This window comes from Piliocolobus tephrosceles, chromosome 7 (assembly GCF_002776525.5).
Source record: "Piliocolobus tephrosceles isolate RC106 chromosome 7, ASM277652v3, whole genome shotgun sequence".
NCBI classification, from domain to species: domain Eukaryota; kingdom Metazoa; phylum Chordata; class Mammalia; order Primates; family Cercopithecidae; genus Piliocolobus; species Piliocolobus tephrosceles.
In genome coordinates this window covers 28,797,355-28,814,999 of record NC_045440.1, presented here as the reverse complement: position 1 = coordinate 28,814,999, position 17,645 = coordinate 28,797,355, and the positions used below count along the sequence as shown (strand labels likewise).

The 17,645-nt window shown below is 40.6% G+C and overlaps 1 protein-coding gene across 1 annotated transcript in view; it reads left to right on the top strand.

Annotated features, from left to right (window-relative positions):
* GTF2E2 (general transcription factor IIE subunit 2) overlaps positions 1-17,645 on the top strand; it is a 91,035-nt gene that overhangs the window by 56,922 nt on the left and 16,468 nt on the right. Inside the window, exon 6 of the mRNA XM_023214618.3 lies at positions 6,049-6,142. Coding sequence (XP_023070386.1) covers positions 6,049-6,142 — 94 coding nt within the window. The remainder of the gene's footprint in view (positions 1-6,048; positions 6,143-17,645) is intronic.

Below are 17,645 nucleotides of genomic sequence, written 5' to 3'. Positions count from 1 at the left end.
TGAGAGACTCAGGAAGGCCGCGTGGCTCAATGGCCAAGAGCGGCTTTTCTAGGAGTGGGAGGGCAATAGGCGGGGCACGGGCGTGTCGGGGGGCGTTCCGCAGGTGCGACCAGGTAAATCTTGGTCTCTTCGGATTGACGTCACCTGGCGCATGCCCAGTTGGTCTGCACCTTCCCGGGTCGCCGGCTGCATTTTTGCGCGCGCGGGAAGAGTTGGGGGTGGGGATGAAGAACCCGGAAGTGCACCATCCTGCCTCCATTCGTCCAAACAGTCCAACCTTTTATTGATAATAGTGATAAAGGGGCGCTGTGGTCTGTCTGGCTACTTCCTGCTGTTAAGGGGCGTCGTTAAGGTCGGGGCCCATGGTTGGTATTTGGACACATGGATGAAAAATAAAATAAGGCACAGTATTAGTATAGGAATGAGGAACGGAAGCATCTGTTGGAATATGGGCAAAACCCAGAAGGAAGGTCCTGGCAAGGTTGGGGAGTATGAGATAGTTAAGAAAATTTAGTAAGTTTGAGGCGAGTGGGGGAAAGCCAAACTGATTTCCACTGATTGCTTTCGGTAGGGGCCCTTTTTAGCTGGGAATGAGGAACGACTGCGCAAAGTAATTGTTGGCCAGGCAGCAATTAAGGATTGGAGTTTTTCGTGGAGTGGATGGCTTTCCACTTACTCCTACTACAGAGATATTGGATGGAAGGCTAGGTCCAGAGAAGGACGGCAAAACAGAATAGGTAGCCTCACTGTTGATTAAAAAAGTAATTGTCTTACCCGCTACCAGGAGAGTTACCCGCGGCTCGGCGAGTGTGATGGGGGTCCCCGAGTCTCGGCACCTTCAGTTTTCATCGTCCAGATGTAGGAGCTGGAAGGAGCTCCCAGGATCCTGGGAAAGGGGGTCATGTGGAGGCGCGGCACCTGTTCTCAGGGTGGGGCAATCAGACTTCCAGTTTCCTCCCTGCTGGCAAGCAGGGCAGGGGGTTGCTGGTGGATGAGGGTTAGGACATTCATTGGCCCAATGTCCTGATGCCTTGCACTTATAGTAAGGCTGCGTTGGGACTCAGGGACCTTGCGGACACCTGTTGGCATAGTGTCCTGCCTTGCCGCACTTATAGCAGGCAGGCTCCTTTTGTAGCCTTGGAGTCTGCGGAGTATGTGCTCTCTGGCCTGGGGTTACGACTGGGCTGTAAAGCCGCTGCTAGGAGCTGTAACTCAGCCATCTCCTCTCTGGAGCTATAGACCTTAAAGGCTAATTTAACTAGGTCTTGTATTGGTGTCTGAGGACCATCCTCTACCTTTTGAAATTTTTTACGAATGTCAGGAGCTGATTGAGAAATAAGTTGCCAAAATGGTGGCCCCTGTGGGGGAGGCCGGATCTAACCGTGTATACTGGGTTAGAACCTCAGTCAGTTTAGGGTAGAGGTTAGGATAACCTGGAGGTCATGCCAAGTTAAGTCATAGGCCTGACAAAGGTGTCTAAATTCCTTTATATATATGGTAGGATTAGCTGAGAAATCACCTAAACGCTTCTCAATTTTGGAAAGATCGGCCAATGAAAAAGGGACATGTACTCTGACTACCCCCTTCCGCCCCAGCCACCTCTTGCAAAGGTGCTAACACTGTAGGAGGGTGTGGGCAGAGATAGGGGACTCAAGACAGCCAGTTGGGGGCCCCGAAGGAGGCGTGGGACCGAGTGGATTACTAGTAGATAAGGAGGAGGAAGGAGGAGTCTGGATGGGGGGAGGAGGAGGAGTCTGGGCAGGAAGGGAGGGGGTGGAGAGAAGGAGGAGTATAGGGACGAGAGCCTAAGGCCCAAAAGCCTTGTACGTAATTAATTTCGGACCACTTGCCTAGCCACTGGCAGAAATTGCTGAGGTCGATAACGCCACAGTGGAAAGGAAAATTAACCGCTTCCTCCTAAGGTCTTGTTCAAGCTGTAAGGTTTTTAAATTGGCTAGGAGGCACCCTAAGGGGGTGCTCTTTGGAAATTTGGACTGGGGGGGGTTTCCCGTTTGTTTCCTCTTTACTTACACAATGGACACAATGGAAATGGAAGTGGATCTCTGCCTGGCTTCAAAGCGTCCTTTGGAACCAGCAGAGACAGACTGGAGGCTCATGGAGCCAAAGTGGAGATTACCTTCAGGCGGACGTCTCCATCCTGAAGGGGTCTCCCGAGCCACATGGTGGCTCCAAATGGACCTCGGACCTGCACAGGATTTCTGGCCGAGGGAGGTAAAGAGGAGACAAGGGCACTTACCCCAGAGAGGCCATGAGAGTGAGGGAAGCGGGTCTCAGGTCCTGGTCCGTCTGCGGCGTGGGAGCAGGAGGAGGTTCCTCAACCCCTAGAGGCCTGAGGAGGGGTCTCCTCCCGGGTCTTCGGCACCAACTGATTTGTTTTTCTAAGACCACCAGAGTGGGCACAAAAGAACCAGCGACTAGGCAAATGTAGGAGCAAAACTGCACATTTATTTTTGGTCACCTAAGGTGTGGGGAAGAAGTCTGTCGGCCTCCGGCAAAGGAGGCCGGCAGAGTCCCCCGGTGGGGCTCTCGGACGGACTTCCCACAGTCCCGACATCCCGACAGGAGTGAGAGACTCAGGAAGGCCGCGTGGCTCAATGGCCAAGAGCGGCTTTTCTAGGAGTGGGAGGGCAATAGGCGGGGCATGGGCGTGTCGGGGGGCGTTCCGCAGGTGCGACCAGGTAAATCCTTGGTCTCTTCGGATTGACGTCACCTGGCGCATGCCCAGTTGGTCTGCACCTTCCCGGGTCGCCGGCTGCATTTTTGCGCGCGTGGGAAGAGTTGGGGGTGGGGATGAAGAACCCGGAAGTGCACCATCCTGCCTCCATTCGTCCAAACAACCACCACACCCAGCTAATTTTTGTATTTTTAGTGGAGATGTGGTTTCACCATGTTGGTCAGGCTGGTTTCGAACTCGACTTCAAGTGATCTGCCCACCCTCAGCCTACCAAAGTGGTGGGATTACAGGTGTGAGCCACTGCGCCTGGCCAGATTAATGTAGCTTTGTAATATATTTTGAAATCAGTAAGAGTGAGATCAACAATTTTGTTCTTTTTCAAGATTGTTTTGGCTATGTATTAGTCTATTTTTGCAGTGCTATCAAGGAATGCTTGAGACTGGATAATTTGTAAAGAAAAGAGATTCAATTGGTTCACAGTTCTGCAGGCTCTCCAGAAAGCATGATGCTGGTGTCTACTCAGCTTATGGGGAGGTCTCAGGAAACTTATAATCATGGCAGAAGGTGAAGGGGAAGCAGGCTCATCTTACATGGCCGGAGCAGGAGCAAGAGAGAGAGGGGAAGGTGCCACACACTTTTACATGACCAGATCTCATGAGAACTCACTATCAGGAGAACAGCACCAAGAGGGAAATCCACCTTCATACCAGTCACCTCCCACCAGGCCCCACCTCCAACATTGGGGATTACAGTTTGACACGAGATTTGATGGGGACACAGATCTAAACCATTTCAGGCTTTTTGAGGTCCCTTGAGATTCGATATAAATTTTTGGATGGATTTTTTCCATTTCTGCAAAAAATGCCATTGGGATTTTGATAGGGATTACATTGAATATGTAGGTAACTTTGGGTAGTATTACCGTCGTAACTGTATTAAGGTTTTTAATACATGAGCACAGAATTCTTTTCATTTGTTCATGTCTTTAATTTTTTTTTAGCAATGCCTTCAGGTTCTTTCATTTATTTTACATATGTACAATTTGACTATCCTTCATCTGAAATGCTTGGGACCAGAACTGTTTTGGATTTTGGATTTTTTCAGATTTTGGGATATTTTCATTATACCAGTTAAACATTCCAAAGCTGAAAATCTGAAATCCAAAATGCTCCAATGAGTAATTCTTTTTTCTTTTCTTCCTCTTTTTTTTTTTTTTTTTTTTTGAGGCGGAGTCTCTCTCTTGCCCTGGCTGGTGTGCAGTGGCGTGATCTCAGCTCACTGCAACCTCTGTCTCCTGGGTTTAAGAGAGTCTTCTGTCTCAGCCTCTCAAGTAGCTGGGATTCCAGGCACCTGCCACCACGTCCAGCTAATTTTTCTATTTTTAGTAGAAATGGGGTTTCACCATGTTGGCCAGGCTGGTCTCAAAACTCCTGACTTTGGCCAGGCACGGTGGCTCATGCCTGTAATCCTAGCACTTTGGGAGGCCAAGGCAGGCGGATCACGAGGTCAGGAGATCAAGACCATCCTGGCTAACATGGTGAAATCTAGTCTCTACTAAAAAGTACAAAAAATTAGCTGGGGGTGGTGGCAGGTGCCTATAGTCCCAGCTACTTAGGAGGCCGAGACAGGAGAATGGCATGAACCCGGGAGGCGGAGCTTGCAGTGAGCTGAGAGCCACTGCACTCCAGCCTGGGCGACAGAGCGAGACTCTGTCTCAAAAAAAAAAAAAAAAAAATTCTGACCTCAAGTGATCCTCCTGCCTCGGCCTCCCAAAGTGCTGGGATTATAGGTGTGAGCCACCGCAACCAGCCCCCAATAAGTATTTCTTTGGTATGTCATGTCAGCACTAAAAAAGTTTTGGATTTTAGATTTGAGATTTTGGAATTTGGGTTGCTCATGCTGTAGTTATCACCTTCTACCACCTGGGTCTAGTGGACTATTATTTTTAAACTACTGTAAGTCATTTTATGAACAATTTGTATAAGTAAGAATAATGGGATGATGAAAACAGCTTTATTAGAGATTTTAGTAAGAATTTAACACAGCAAACTTCTGTATCAAGTAATTTTTGGAAAACACATCAAAAAGAAGAATACCGTCACATATCCTTTTAACAAAGTGAGATGATAAAAATTCTTGTCACAAAATACTGTGTGATGATCTTCCTGTTGAATAACGGGATGGGAATATCATTTCCATTTTGTATTGAGAAGCATTTTTGTTCACTTGTTGATTCTTAAGCTTGAGATTATTCACCTGAGTTATTGTCATCAAAAGACTCCATTATTCCTGTGATGAATTTTTGCCAGATAGTCCAGAGTGCTGCTATTTGGCTTTTTGCATTCATATTTTGATTCATCTAATAATTGTGAAATGTCTTTGGTCAGTTTCCTTGTCTTTGCTCTCAAGGGTAGAAAATACAAAGTTTTTTTGTCAAGTGTACTCAGTGAAAGTTAAAAGACAAGAGGAAGACTCTTCTAATCTTTTATATCTTCTTGAAAAGTTGTAATGTAATCCTTTGGGCGATGCAGCAAGAAAACTGAAGGATGCCCATGTCTTTCACTCTTGCATCACATTCTTAGGTAATTTAATCATTCTTCTATTTTCTTATTATTTTAGCATTTTAAAAGCACAATTGGAAATAATTGATGGGTAATGATGAGTAAGTAGCAACATATCTCAAGATTGAGGAAAAGTAAGAACACCAAGATTCTATTATGTGTCTTAGGTTAGTGAAAGAGTCCCATGGACCCAAATAGTAATTGCAACAAAGATCGAATTTTCTGTTTTAAGTGAAACACATTTTGTTTTTGTTCTTTGGAAGACCTCTAAGAATACAAGTCTGGAAATATCAATTTTTTAAAAATTGAACTGCTCAACAAAGAAACTCAAAAACTAAAATTGGGGCTGGGTGCAGTGGCTCACACCTGTATTCCCTGCACTTTTGGAGGCTAAGGTAGGAAGATCGCTTGAACCCAGGAGTTCAAGACCAGCCCTGGCAACATAGTGAGACCCTTTCTCTACAAAAAATTAAAAACATTAGCCAGACTTGGTGACAACGCACCAGTGGTCCCAGTTACTCCGGAGGCTGAGGTGGGAGGATTGCTTGAGCCTGGGGGGGGTTGAGGCTGCCGTGAGCTGTGATTGTGCCGCTGCACTCCAGTGTGGGTCGAGTCTCTTAAACTTTTGGTCTCGTTTCAAAACTAAAACTAAAGTTGGATCCAGTGGACCCTATGGTGGTACACTGAGTGTGTTAAGGAAATGAAAGTCCTTTATTGTTTATTTATTTATTTTTTTTTTTGGTGAGTTAATTTGGAGTTAACTGAAAAATCTTTATTTTATCTTTCTTTAAGGCTTTGGGGGACCAGATACTATTTGTAAGTCGCCCCGACAAGAAGAAAATACTTTTCTTCAATGATAAGAGCTGTCAGTTTTCTGTGGATGAAGGTGAGCTTTTCAGTATTATACTTTAGTTTGCAATATATTACAATTTTAGGGTGATAAAATTTATGTTTATAATACAATTATAATTTAAATCTTATAATATTGCTTTTTTAACTTTATCATGTCTTAGAACACAGCCAGTAGCCCCTGTGTCTAACATATTTTTTCTTAGAATGCAATTTGAAATACACAATTTGAAAGATTTTAGATTAATTATACTTACAATTGCAGTTCAGGATTTCTTATGTTTATAGTTCAGCTGTACCAAATGGGTTTATTTCTTTATCTTTAGACTTTTACAAATGTAACTTCATATCCTGATACAAAAGCTTGATACAGGATGGGAAAAAGAATAAACTTTTATTGGTGAATAGTATTCTCTTACCTTATGAATCTTTCAGTTATCAAATTGAATAAGGAAGGAGATGATGTTTTTCTTTCTGGAAATTGTGGAGTTGGATGCTAAGCTGTATATTGAATCTCTTACTAAGTATATGATACGTATGTTTGGACTTTAGTTTTAATTTTTTGTCAATAATTTGTCATTAGTTAAACAAGGGTTTAGTGATGAAAATTTATTATTGAAGTGCTAATTGCCATTTTAGCAAATGTGGTATTTTACTGTAAAGTTGTATTACTTTTGAAGTTATATAAAATGGCAGGAAAATAATTGAACATCAATTTAATTGATTTTGTGATTTGTGCAGTGACCTTAAATTTTCCTTTTGTTATCTGGCTATAGATATCCAGGCTTGTGGTTCTGGTAGATAGGGCATTAGTTTCCCTGAACTTGTTTTAGGAAATTGTATTTTTGTGAAAATCCCAATTGAGTACCTTACATATAATTGGTTCACAATAAATGTTAAATAAAATGTGCAGAATATTCCAGTTCTTTGATGTTGCTGTTTCTAATAAGCTCTTTTATATAACAAAGCAAGTATTTAGTGAACTTACGCTAGCCATTGTAGTGATAGGTGCCTGTTGAACAAAGACTTCAGTACTGCCTGGCAATTTTTATATTGCTTTTAGTCTTCGTTACTTGCAATGTTGCCTTTAGGCTAATTTTTATATTTCGTGCTTTTAAAAACATTTAAGGCTGGGCATGGTGGCTCATGCCTCTAATTCTAGCACTTTCAGAGGCCAAGGCGGGAGGACTGCTTGAGGCCAGGAGTTCAAGACCAGCCTGGGCAAAAAAGGGAGACCCTATCTCTATAAAAAACTTAAAAATTAGCCAGGCTTGGTGGCATATGCCTGTGATCTCAGCTACTCGCAAGGCTGAGAAAAGAGTATAGCTTGAACTCAGGAGTTAGAGGTTACGGTGAGCTGATTGTGCCACTGCACTCCAGCCTGGGTGACAGAGTGAGACTCGGCCTTTAAAAAGAAAGTTAAAAACCATTTAAGATATTTCTGAGGTCAAAAAAAAAAAAAAAAAAATCTAAGAAATAATCAATTCCTTTATTCTTAGGCATAATTAACTCATTTTGAAAAATATTTGCAGTACTTAAAAAAACCTATCACAAGTATTATAAGTTCAAATAGAGAGTAAGATCCTGTACTAAAAGACAGATGTGCCTTTCCCTTCTCTAGCTGCAGTCCCTTTCTTCTGTGGCAACTGCTTAACTAGTTTTATTTTGGGTTCTTCAGTTTTTTCGCATTTGCTAGTAATATGCTTATGCTATTGTTTCTTGATTTTTTTTTCGACTTTAAACATTGTGTGACTTACTGTCATTTCTCTGTCTTATAGCTATCTCTCTTATCCCAATATAGTTGTATCACTAGTTAAGTTTTAGTTTCTCCGTCATTTACTTTGATGCCTTCAACAAACATATTTAAATGTTCTCAGTGGGAATTTTAGTGTTAAGTCTGCTCTGCAGATGGCAGCATAGCATAGCATGTCTGTTGTGTAAGCAGATGTTTAACTTGAGGCGGGTGGTTGATAGGAAAGAGATTGCAGTAGCTCTGTAAGAGTGTACATGAAGCTCTAGAATTTCTTAGTAGTATTTCTTCGGGGTTATTTTAGGACTACATTGTGTGTTTAGCAGTGGGAGGCCCAGGTGTTCTTGTAATCTGAACGCTGAGCTGTCACTTTCTGTCCCTTGTGTGCTCTTTCTGTGGATACCATTGTTTTAACTTTGCTTTTTCCTGTTTGTGTATCTTTTATCTATACTTCCTTAATATTACCCTGTTTTCATTTGTCATTTTATATGGCCTTTGTTGGCCTAAACTCTTTTCTATTTCCTTATTGCATAGCTCATAGGGGCAAAATGAGAATTTTCACTTTTCCCCCCTAGAAAACAATAACAATATAGAAATATGTAGAGTAAAATAGTAATATTAAACTCCAGCATATGTGATGCAGAAATTAAACATGCATCACAGATATGTGATGCGTGTCCTGTGATAACATATGCTTGGTAGTTAAATCTTACATAATCAGGAACGAGTTCTGTAAATAATTTGATGTTTGTTCTTTTAGTTTGCTTTCTCAGCATTTACAGATATTCCATAATGATGTATGGCTGGTTAGTATTCCACTGTGTGTACCTGATTAATGGGTTTTAAAATCGTTAACAATGCTGAAGCAAATATCTTTATATATCTTACACATTGGCTATGTATTTTTTTATTTTAATGAAGTAGCCATAGAAATCAGGAAGATAGGCCGGGCGCGGTGGCTCAAGCCTGTAATCCCAGCACTTTGGGAGGCCGAGACGGGCGGATCACGAGGTCAGGAGATCGAGACCATCCTGGCTAATACGGTGAAACCCCATCTCTACTAAAGAATACAAAAAACTAGCCGGGCGACAAGGCGGGCGCCTGTAGTCCCAGCTACTTGGGAGGCGGAGGCAGGAGAATGGCGTAAACCTGGGAGGCGGAGCTTGCAGTGAGCTGAGATCCCGCCACTGCACTCCAGCCTGGGCGACAGAGCCAGACTCCGTCTCAAAAAAAAAAAAAAAAAAGAAATCAGGACGATAAAGCAGAAGTAAATTGAGAAAATATTTTTGCATCTTTTCAGATCTTTGTTGTTGCTAACTTATTTACTATATGGTGAAATGTACTGCTAAGTTTCTTAATATCCTAGGATAACCTTTCTTTGGCTTTATGTATTTCTAGATTTTTTTTGTATTAATGTATTTAGGACAGTTGTTTCAGTATTTTCACTTTGTGTGTGTGTGTGTGCTTTGTCAGATTTTGATTATGGTTATTATGCTGGGTTCATAAAAAGAAAAGTAGTTTTTCTTCCGCTCCTCCCCATTCCTTATGAGAATAGTGGTTTCCTTAAAAATGTGCTAGTTGCTTTCTTGGCAACATCCTTAAGGTTTCATTTGCTTATGTCCTTAAGTTTTCTATCTTTTGAGTCAATTTTGATAATTTGTGTTTTCTTAAAAAATCATTCATTTTAAAATTTCAAATTTAATAGTGTGTGGTTTTTGAAAGTGTGGCCCTCGGACTTAATTTTCTCACTGTTATTTTCTCTCTTTATGGCGTGCTTTTGTATTTGTTCTTTCCTTATTCCTTTGTGAACTGCTTATTTTATCTCTGTTGTTTGTTGTGTTTTCATTTTAACAGAAAATATAATCTATCATATCACCATCTACATACATACTTATTTTTTGACTACTTGATCTAAGCAGTGATGGAGGAAACATCAGAATCGCTCACAAGTTTTATGTTTTTGTTTATTTTTCCTGTAGTTACTGCTTTTTATATTTTCATGCAGAGTTTTTAGTTTATAAATGTTCTTGACAGTCATAGTTTATTTAAGAATTGTGTTCAAAATCATTATAAAGTGTCTCACTTGGTTGTATTTAATGTTCTTTTCCTTGATGTCCGGCTTTATCTCATCTGACTCTCATAACCTCTGGCTTTTTAAAAATTTGATATATTTTTGCCCATCTTTTACTTTCTATCTGTATTTTTTTGTTGTTAAGTATTTTCTTTCTAGATGGCGTATGACTGGCCTTAACTTTTGAATCAGCTGTCATTTTACATTTACTGTCTTTATTATATGTTGTAATCTCCCCATCATTTACTTGGAAATGATATAATTTATTTTCATTCTCTTATTCTCTGTTGTCTTTTTATTCCCTTGTCGGCAATTTCTGGGATTTTTGTTACAGTTTATTAATGTTTATTCGTGAGCCTGTTTATTCGAGAAATATTTAATGATCTCCTGCTAAGTGCCCTAGTCATTTTGCTAAATATAGGGGTAAGATAGACCAGTCTCTGTCTTTTTAAAGCTTCCATTCTGAAGGGGGACAATAATACAAAATTTGAAAATCCATTCTGAAGGGGGACAGTATACAAAATTTGAAAATATTGCAGATTGTATGAAATGCTAGGAAGAAAATAAATGAACTCTGTGGTAAGGTGAGGGTGGTGAAGTTCAGATACAACCTCTGAAAAAAGGTGAAGTGAGCCAAAACAGGAAAAATGAGGTGGAGCTAGCTTTGCCAGGGGTCAGAATAGTGTCCACATGTGGGACTGTAAGGCGAGTATCCAGGCAGAGGAAATAGAATAGCAAAGACAAAGACTGTAGGAAGGACTTTAGTTTTTTTCCTACTGTGGTTTTTGTTTCACCCAGATTCAGTGACCACCTTTTTTTTTTTTTTTTTTTTTGAGACAGAGTTTTGCTCTTGTTGCCCAGGCTGGAGTACAGTGGTGCAATCACGGCTCACAACAACCTCCGCCTCCCGGGTACAAGCGATTCTCCCGCCTCAGCCTCCCGAGTAGCTGGGATTACAGGCATGCCACCACGCCAGGCTAATTTTGTATTTTTAGTAGAGACGGGGTTTCTCCATGTTGGTCAGGCTGGCCTCAAACTCCCAACGTCAGGTAATCTGCTCTCCTTGGCCTCTCAAAGTCAGTGGACACTTTTTATAACAAATGATTTGTAACATCATCTTTGCTCTTGTGAAATTAAGTTCATAGATAATATAACCTACTGATACATATACTTTTTTAAAAAGTCAGTGTAATAACCCTAAGTGTAATGTAAAGAATAAATTAAAATTTTTTTATTTATTAAAAAAAATTGTTTTTTATGCTTTAAAGTATATTTTTTATGCTTTAAAGTGTATTTTTTATGGTTTAAAAATTTATTTCAGCCAGGTGCCGTGTCCCATGACTGTAATCACAGCACTTTGTGGGGCCTGCCTTAGGCGATCACTTGAGATCAAGAGTTCGAGACCAGCCTGGTCAACATGATAAAACCCCGTCTCTACTAAAAGTACAGACATTAGCCAGACATGCTGGCGTGTGTCTGTAATCCCAGCTACTCGGGAGGCTGAGACACAAGAATCACTTGAACCTGGGAGGTGGAGGTTGTAGTGAGCCTAGATTGTGCCGCTTACACTCTAGCCTGGACAACAGAGCAAGGCTGTCTCAAAAAAAAATTCAAAAATGTATAAATGCTCAGGCAGTTATCTTAGAATGTAAATGGAATAGAAGTGAAACAGCTGTATACCTTTCTATTGTAGAGTCACCATGAAGATGATAGCCACCGATGGGCTAATATAGTTATGATGTATTGGCAACTTAGATTTCATGACTGGTCTCTTCCTTAAGTGGTAAAGAATTCTTCATAAAGTGCTGAAAATACAAAGTACATTTCTTCTATGATTTATCAAGGTAAATAATGCTGTATTCTCTGTACATTGTATATTCTTAGAAAAGCGTATTGAAAGACTGCCAAAAATACTTTGTATGTATATGTTAAACAGAATTGGGTTTGTAGGCTCAGCTTACTTTTATAAACTGGTATTTTTCACTGATCTGTGCCCCTGTTAAGAAGGATGGTGGGGTTTAAGTAGGGTTTTCGACCTTGGCAGTGTTAACATTTGGGGTTGAGTAATTTTTTTTTTTTTGGTATGAGGAGTGGTCTTGTGCCTTATAGTACATTGATCAGCATTCTTGGCTTGTTTAGATACCAGTAGCTTAGCTTCCCTGCAGTGTGACAACCAAAACTATCTTTAGACATTATCAAGTGTCACCTGGAGAACAAACTTCCCCTTGTTGGGAACTTGGTTAAAGGTCCAGTTTACGTTGATAGAATAGAGGAAGATTGAGACCCACTGTCTTCAGATTCCTTTTCCCAGCTCCTGTCATTCCGCACACTCGGTGGTGGAAGGAAGATCACAGTGAATGAGGTTGCTGTCCTTGGCCTTCCAGGCTGAGTGGGTAGAATGGCATAGGAAGTGTAGTTCAGCTGTTTGCGTTTTGTCATTTTGGTGTTCACACAATGCTGTAGAGACACCAGAGGGAACAGCCACTTATAGGAACCTCAGGTAAGGTACCACCAGTCTTTTAGTTGAAAGTGCCAGTATTACGTCAATCAGTAATAAAAAACAAAACAAAACAAGTTTTTGTTAATGATGTAAGGAATGTGTGTTTCCAGGGAAGACCCATTGAAAATGGACACGTTTTAACATTAGTCTCTCCCTCCTCCTCTTGTTATGCCTCAGAATGCTTTATGCTTTGTGTGAAGATTTTCGTTTTGTTCCACTAGGTGGCAGCCTTAGCCATAGAGAGGAACTCTGAATGCACACACTTCCAGGCACACAGAGGGTTCTGTCTGTAATAGAAGCACTTGTCCTAAAATGAGATTTAGCTCAAGGAGAAAGTTGATTGTGTAGTAATTTTTTAATCTAGTGTAGAAGTGAACACAGAGTAGTTGGACCTAGGCATGCATGTTATTTTTCAAAGGCGTTTCTTTCCTTAAGTCAAGAGCTTGTTTATTTAAAGGTGGTATAAATGTGGTGGGGAAGAGGCTGGTGCTGAGGAGTTAGATTGTAGGTTTTATCTTTTTTAAATTTATTTTTATCTTTTTTTTATTCTAAAAAAGATTTATTCACTCCATGTAGGTTTTATCTTAGCTCGGTCCCTTACTAGCCAAGGCAAGATACTTAACCACTCTCTGAGATTCCTCATCTGTGAAATAGAAATAATAGTATTGTTACCTCATGTCTTTGAGGATTAAATGAGTAAATATAAGTAAAAGTGCTTGGAACTTGGAACCGAATCTGGTAGAAAGTAAGAACATGGTAATGTTAACTATTATTAGTATCGGAAAAATAAAATAGTGCCCACGGTGCTAGTCGTTTCAGTCTTACTTACCTGGTTATTTACTTATCTATCTGGTCACTGACTCAGTGGTTTTATAGTTTTGTATGTGGTTAAACAGATAGCAAGGAAAGCTAGTTGAGAGTCTCAGGCCACATTTTTCTGATTTTTTGCAGTTACGTTATAATTTTTGGTGTTTCTGTTGAGAATTCTAATGGACAATCTTTTTCCTCATTGCTGGTAACTTTTTTTCTTACTGGAAGCTTAAACCGTTTCACCTTTATCTTAAGAATTCAGGATTCTTACAGTAGCTACCACTTTTGAGTCTGGGCTCTGGGGTTCTCGTGCTGTTTTAGATCATTATTTATTTATTTATTTTTTGAGACAGTCTTGCTCTTTGTCACCAGGCTGGAGTGCGGTGGCGTGATCTCAGCTCACTGCAACCTCTGACCCCTGGGTTCAAGCGATTCTCCTACCTCAGCCTCCCTAGTAGCTGGGACTGCGGGTGCTGTGCCATCATGCCCAGCTAATTGTTGTATTTTAGTAGAGACACGGTTTCACTGTGTTGGCCAGAATGGTCTCGATCTCTTGACCTCGTAATCTGCCCACCACGACCTCCCGAAGTATTGGGATTACAGGCGTGAGCCACTGTGCCCTGCCTGATAGTTATTTTTTAAATGGCTATATGGTATTCTATTTTGTTGATGTACTCTAAAACAGTTTTTTCTGGCCCATTTCCAGGCATCCAGACTCCACAGATGGAAAGTGGTTTTTTTTTTTTTTTTTTTTTTTTTTGGTGAGACGAAGTCTCACTCTGTTGCTCAGGCTGTAGTGCAATGGCATAATCTCGGCTTACCGCAACCTCTGCCTCCCAGGTTCAAGCGATTCTCCTGTCTCAGACTGCCGAGTAGCTGTGATTAAAAGTATGCACCACCACGCCTGGCTAATTTTTTGTAGTTTTAGTAGAGACGGGGTTTCACCATGTTGGCCAGGCTAGTCTTGAACTCCTGACCTCAAGTGATCCACCTGCCTCGGCCACCCAAAGTGCTGGGATAACAGGTGTGAGCCATTGTGCCCAGCCAATTATTTATTTATTTATTTTTTGGTTTTATTTTTTGCTCTATGCTGTTATAAATGCTGTGTGTACATTTTCTTGAGGTTGAATTGCTGGATCAAAAGATAGACATATTTTTAAAAATACTAATGCCTTACCAAATGTCTGTTGTAAAATTGGGCCAATTTATACCTCCACAATAGTGAATGAGAAGGAATCCATTTCTTCATGTCCTCACAAATACTGATTGGGTGTTTTTAGTTGACGTTGCCAACCTCATAGAACATGAAGAGTATCTTGTTTTTTATTTTATTAATTTTTATAAATAGAGATAGGGTCTCACTATGTTGCCCAGACTGGTCTTGAACTCCTGGGCCAAATGATCCTCCTACCTTGGCCTCCCAAAGTGCAGGGATTACCGGTGTGAGCCACCATGCCCAGCCAAAGACTGTCTTGTTTTAAAAATTCATTTTATTTCAGTCATTTTATAAAATTAAAGAAAGCCAGGTTATTTCTCTTTGTCAGCTGAACATTTTGTCCCCACATGTGTTAAAAAGTAATTAAATTTGAAATTCTATGAGATTGTACCTCTAAGATACCCCTGTGTTCTAGTATTCATCTTAAGTATTTATGCAGCTGTAATACATTTACATAGATGTCATATTTAAATGATTTACATAGTAGATGTCATATATTTACATTTACATAGTAGATGTCATATTTAAATATTGCAACAGCATTGAGCTAAGGAAAGGCAGGGATTAAGTATAAATGTTTTATTGAAAAAAATTGAAGAGTTTTTATTCAGGGTTTTTCTCTGAAAATAGTTCAAGTGACTTTAAACAAAAGGAAATAGTTAAATCAAAAAAATTTAAGTGTACTTTCAGTTCCATTCTGCCATGAAAATTTATAGTGTTGTGTATTCTTTTTGTATATTAATATACAGATCAGCTTTCTAGGCCATTGCTGCTACTATTTAAGTAGGTAATACTACCTCTGCGATTGTGTCATAAGAGGCCTGCAATGTGTAAGCTTCTGTGCATATCAGGTAGAAAGGCAAAGTAATTTCAGTCTTCGGAACTGAAATTTTGCAGTGGTAGAAAGTGTATTGAATGAAATTAACCGAGTAAAAGGTATGTTTTTCATATGTACTTTTTTTCCCGTTTTGCCTTTATTGTTATACAGAGAGAAGTACACAGTTGACTTGTTAGATATGTCATACCTATTCTAAAGAAATGAATACAGTTTTCACATGTTGATAAATTAGAATTTAACAAACTGATGATCAAAATACCAGAACCGTTCTTTGGTATAAATTTGACATGTAAAATTCTGGCTGTTGCATACATTTTAAAACAGTAATTTTTGCATGCTTTATTAGGATTACAGAGGTATTTTTATTGCTGAGTTGGAAGTTTGACCTGAAATTATTTTCTTTCATATATGCCTGTAGTGGGCAAAGCTGGCCATATTCATTACGTAGCCTTTAAAGTTTGGCTAAAAAGCAGATAGTTGGGGACTTCTAGCTTTTACTTAGAATGGAGAAAGCTAGAGAGCATCGTTCCTACCCTTACAGCAATAACAAACCCCAGAAATTCGCATGTTGATATCTTCTTGAATTCATCAGTGAGCTGAGGTTGCAGGTTAACCACCCAACCCAAACTGTAAGGAGAGACAGGCACCCTCATGGAAAGGTAAGACATGAGCACTTGTTTACCTGAGACAGACAAAGTGAACAGCCTGTAGGATAATTCAGTTACAATTTAATGAACTTAGTGTGGACCAGCAAAAAAGCAGAGATCGCCTGGGGGGCTGCAGACACAGGGGCAATTTGTATCCACTCACAGGCTCTTCTCCACAGATTTCATTGGATGCTTACTAAAAAGATTGAGGCTAGGGTGTGGGTACTGAGAAAGTGTCCGTTACTCTTCCCCCTGGAGGAGTGGGACAGTAGATCCTTTTTGAAAGACATGAAGTTCTGTCTCAGTCCTCCTTCCCTTCTTTGCTCTTATGAGATAAGAGCCTTAAGCCACCGTGGAAAGAGAACAGAAAAAAAGTCTTTCGTCCTTGGCGAGCGACAGGATTATGTGCTAGCCCCAGAACTTTAGTGGAGGAGAAAAGGCAGGAGCACTGAGAAGGCCACACCCCGGCCACCAAGGAAAACAGTGTTTGCCCAAGACTAAGGCTTAATCCTAATGTCAGAGAATCTTCCCACCCATACGAGGCTAACAGCTGTGGACTGACAAGTGACACTGGAGATCTGTGAGAGGCGCAAGAACATGGGGGCAGGCCAGCTCAGATGCAGTGTAAAATGAAGACCAAAAAAGCTGAAGGTCGAACAGACACTGAGGAAAATATCCTCTGGCAAACCAGCCACTACCCTACACAGTTCGAAGCTGGTGGTATGTTGTGGGTAACCATGGCAGCAACAAATTCCAAACCACGTTCCTGTCCTGACAATAGATTGACTCAACCTCCACACACTAAAGATCTGGCAGAAGGAAAGGCGGGCCCATTTCCCAGGCATAAAAACTATTTACCTCAGTCTCAGCTGTCTTACAGAGGATATCCTGCTTTCAAAAAAGTTTTTGAGGCATAAAAAGAAGGAAGGAAGAACAACACACTATTGAGACAGGACATTTTTAAGACCAAATTCTTTGGAACTACCAGACATGGAATCGAAAATAACTGTTTAGTATGTTAAGATCTCTAGTAGAAAAGGCAGGCAACTTGCGTGGTCAGGTAGGATATTTCAGCAGAGAGATAGACACTGTAAGAAAATAAAATAAATGCTAAAAATGAAAATGACAGTAACATAGGCGAAAAATGTCTTCAACAAGCTCTTATTAAACTTGGTGTAGCCAAAGGAGTCTGTGAACTTGAATACAACTGAAGTGTGAAAAAAATAGGGCAGATCGCCCATGAGCTCTGAGACAATGTCAAGTGGTCTGAATTTGTAGTTAAAGTCTGAGAAGGAAAAGAAGAAAACGGGGCAGAAGAAATACTTGAAGATGTGATGACCAAGAATTTTCTAAAATTAATGATGGATACCAAAGATCTGTGAAGCCCGGAGAACACAAACAGGATCATCCCCCAAACCAGACAAATGACAGAAAAACACCAAGGCATGTCATATTCAGACTGCAGAATATGAAAGATAGAAAATACTGAAGGCAGTCAGAGGAAAGAGACTAATTCCAGAGGAGAAAAAGAATGCAGGATTCTTATTAGAACCCATGCAGACCAAAGGATAATGCAGCACATCTTTAGAAGGCCAAAAGGGAGAAAATCCTTTGAACCCAGAGTTCTGTACACAGCAAAAATCATCTCTCCTCTCCTTCCTCTCCTCTCCCTCCTCTCCCTCCTCTCCCTCCTCTCCCTCCTCTCCCT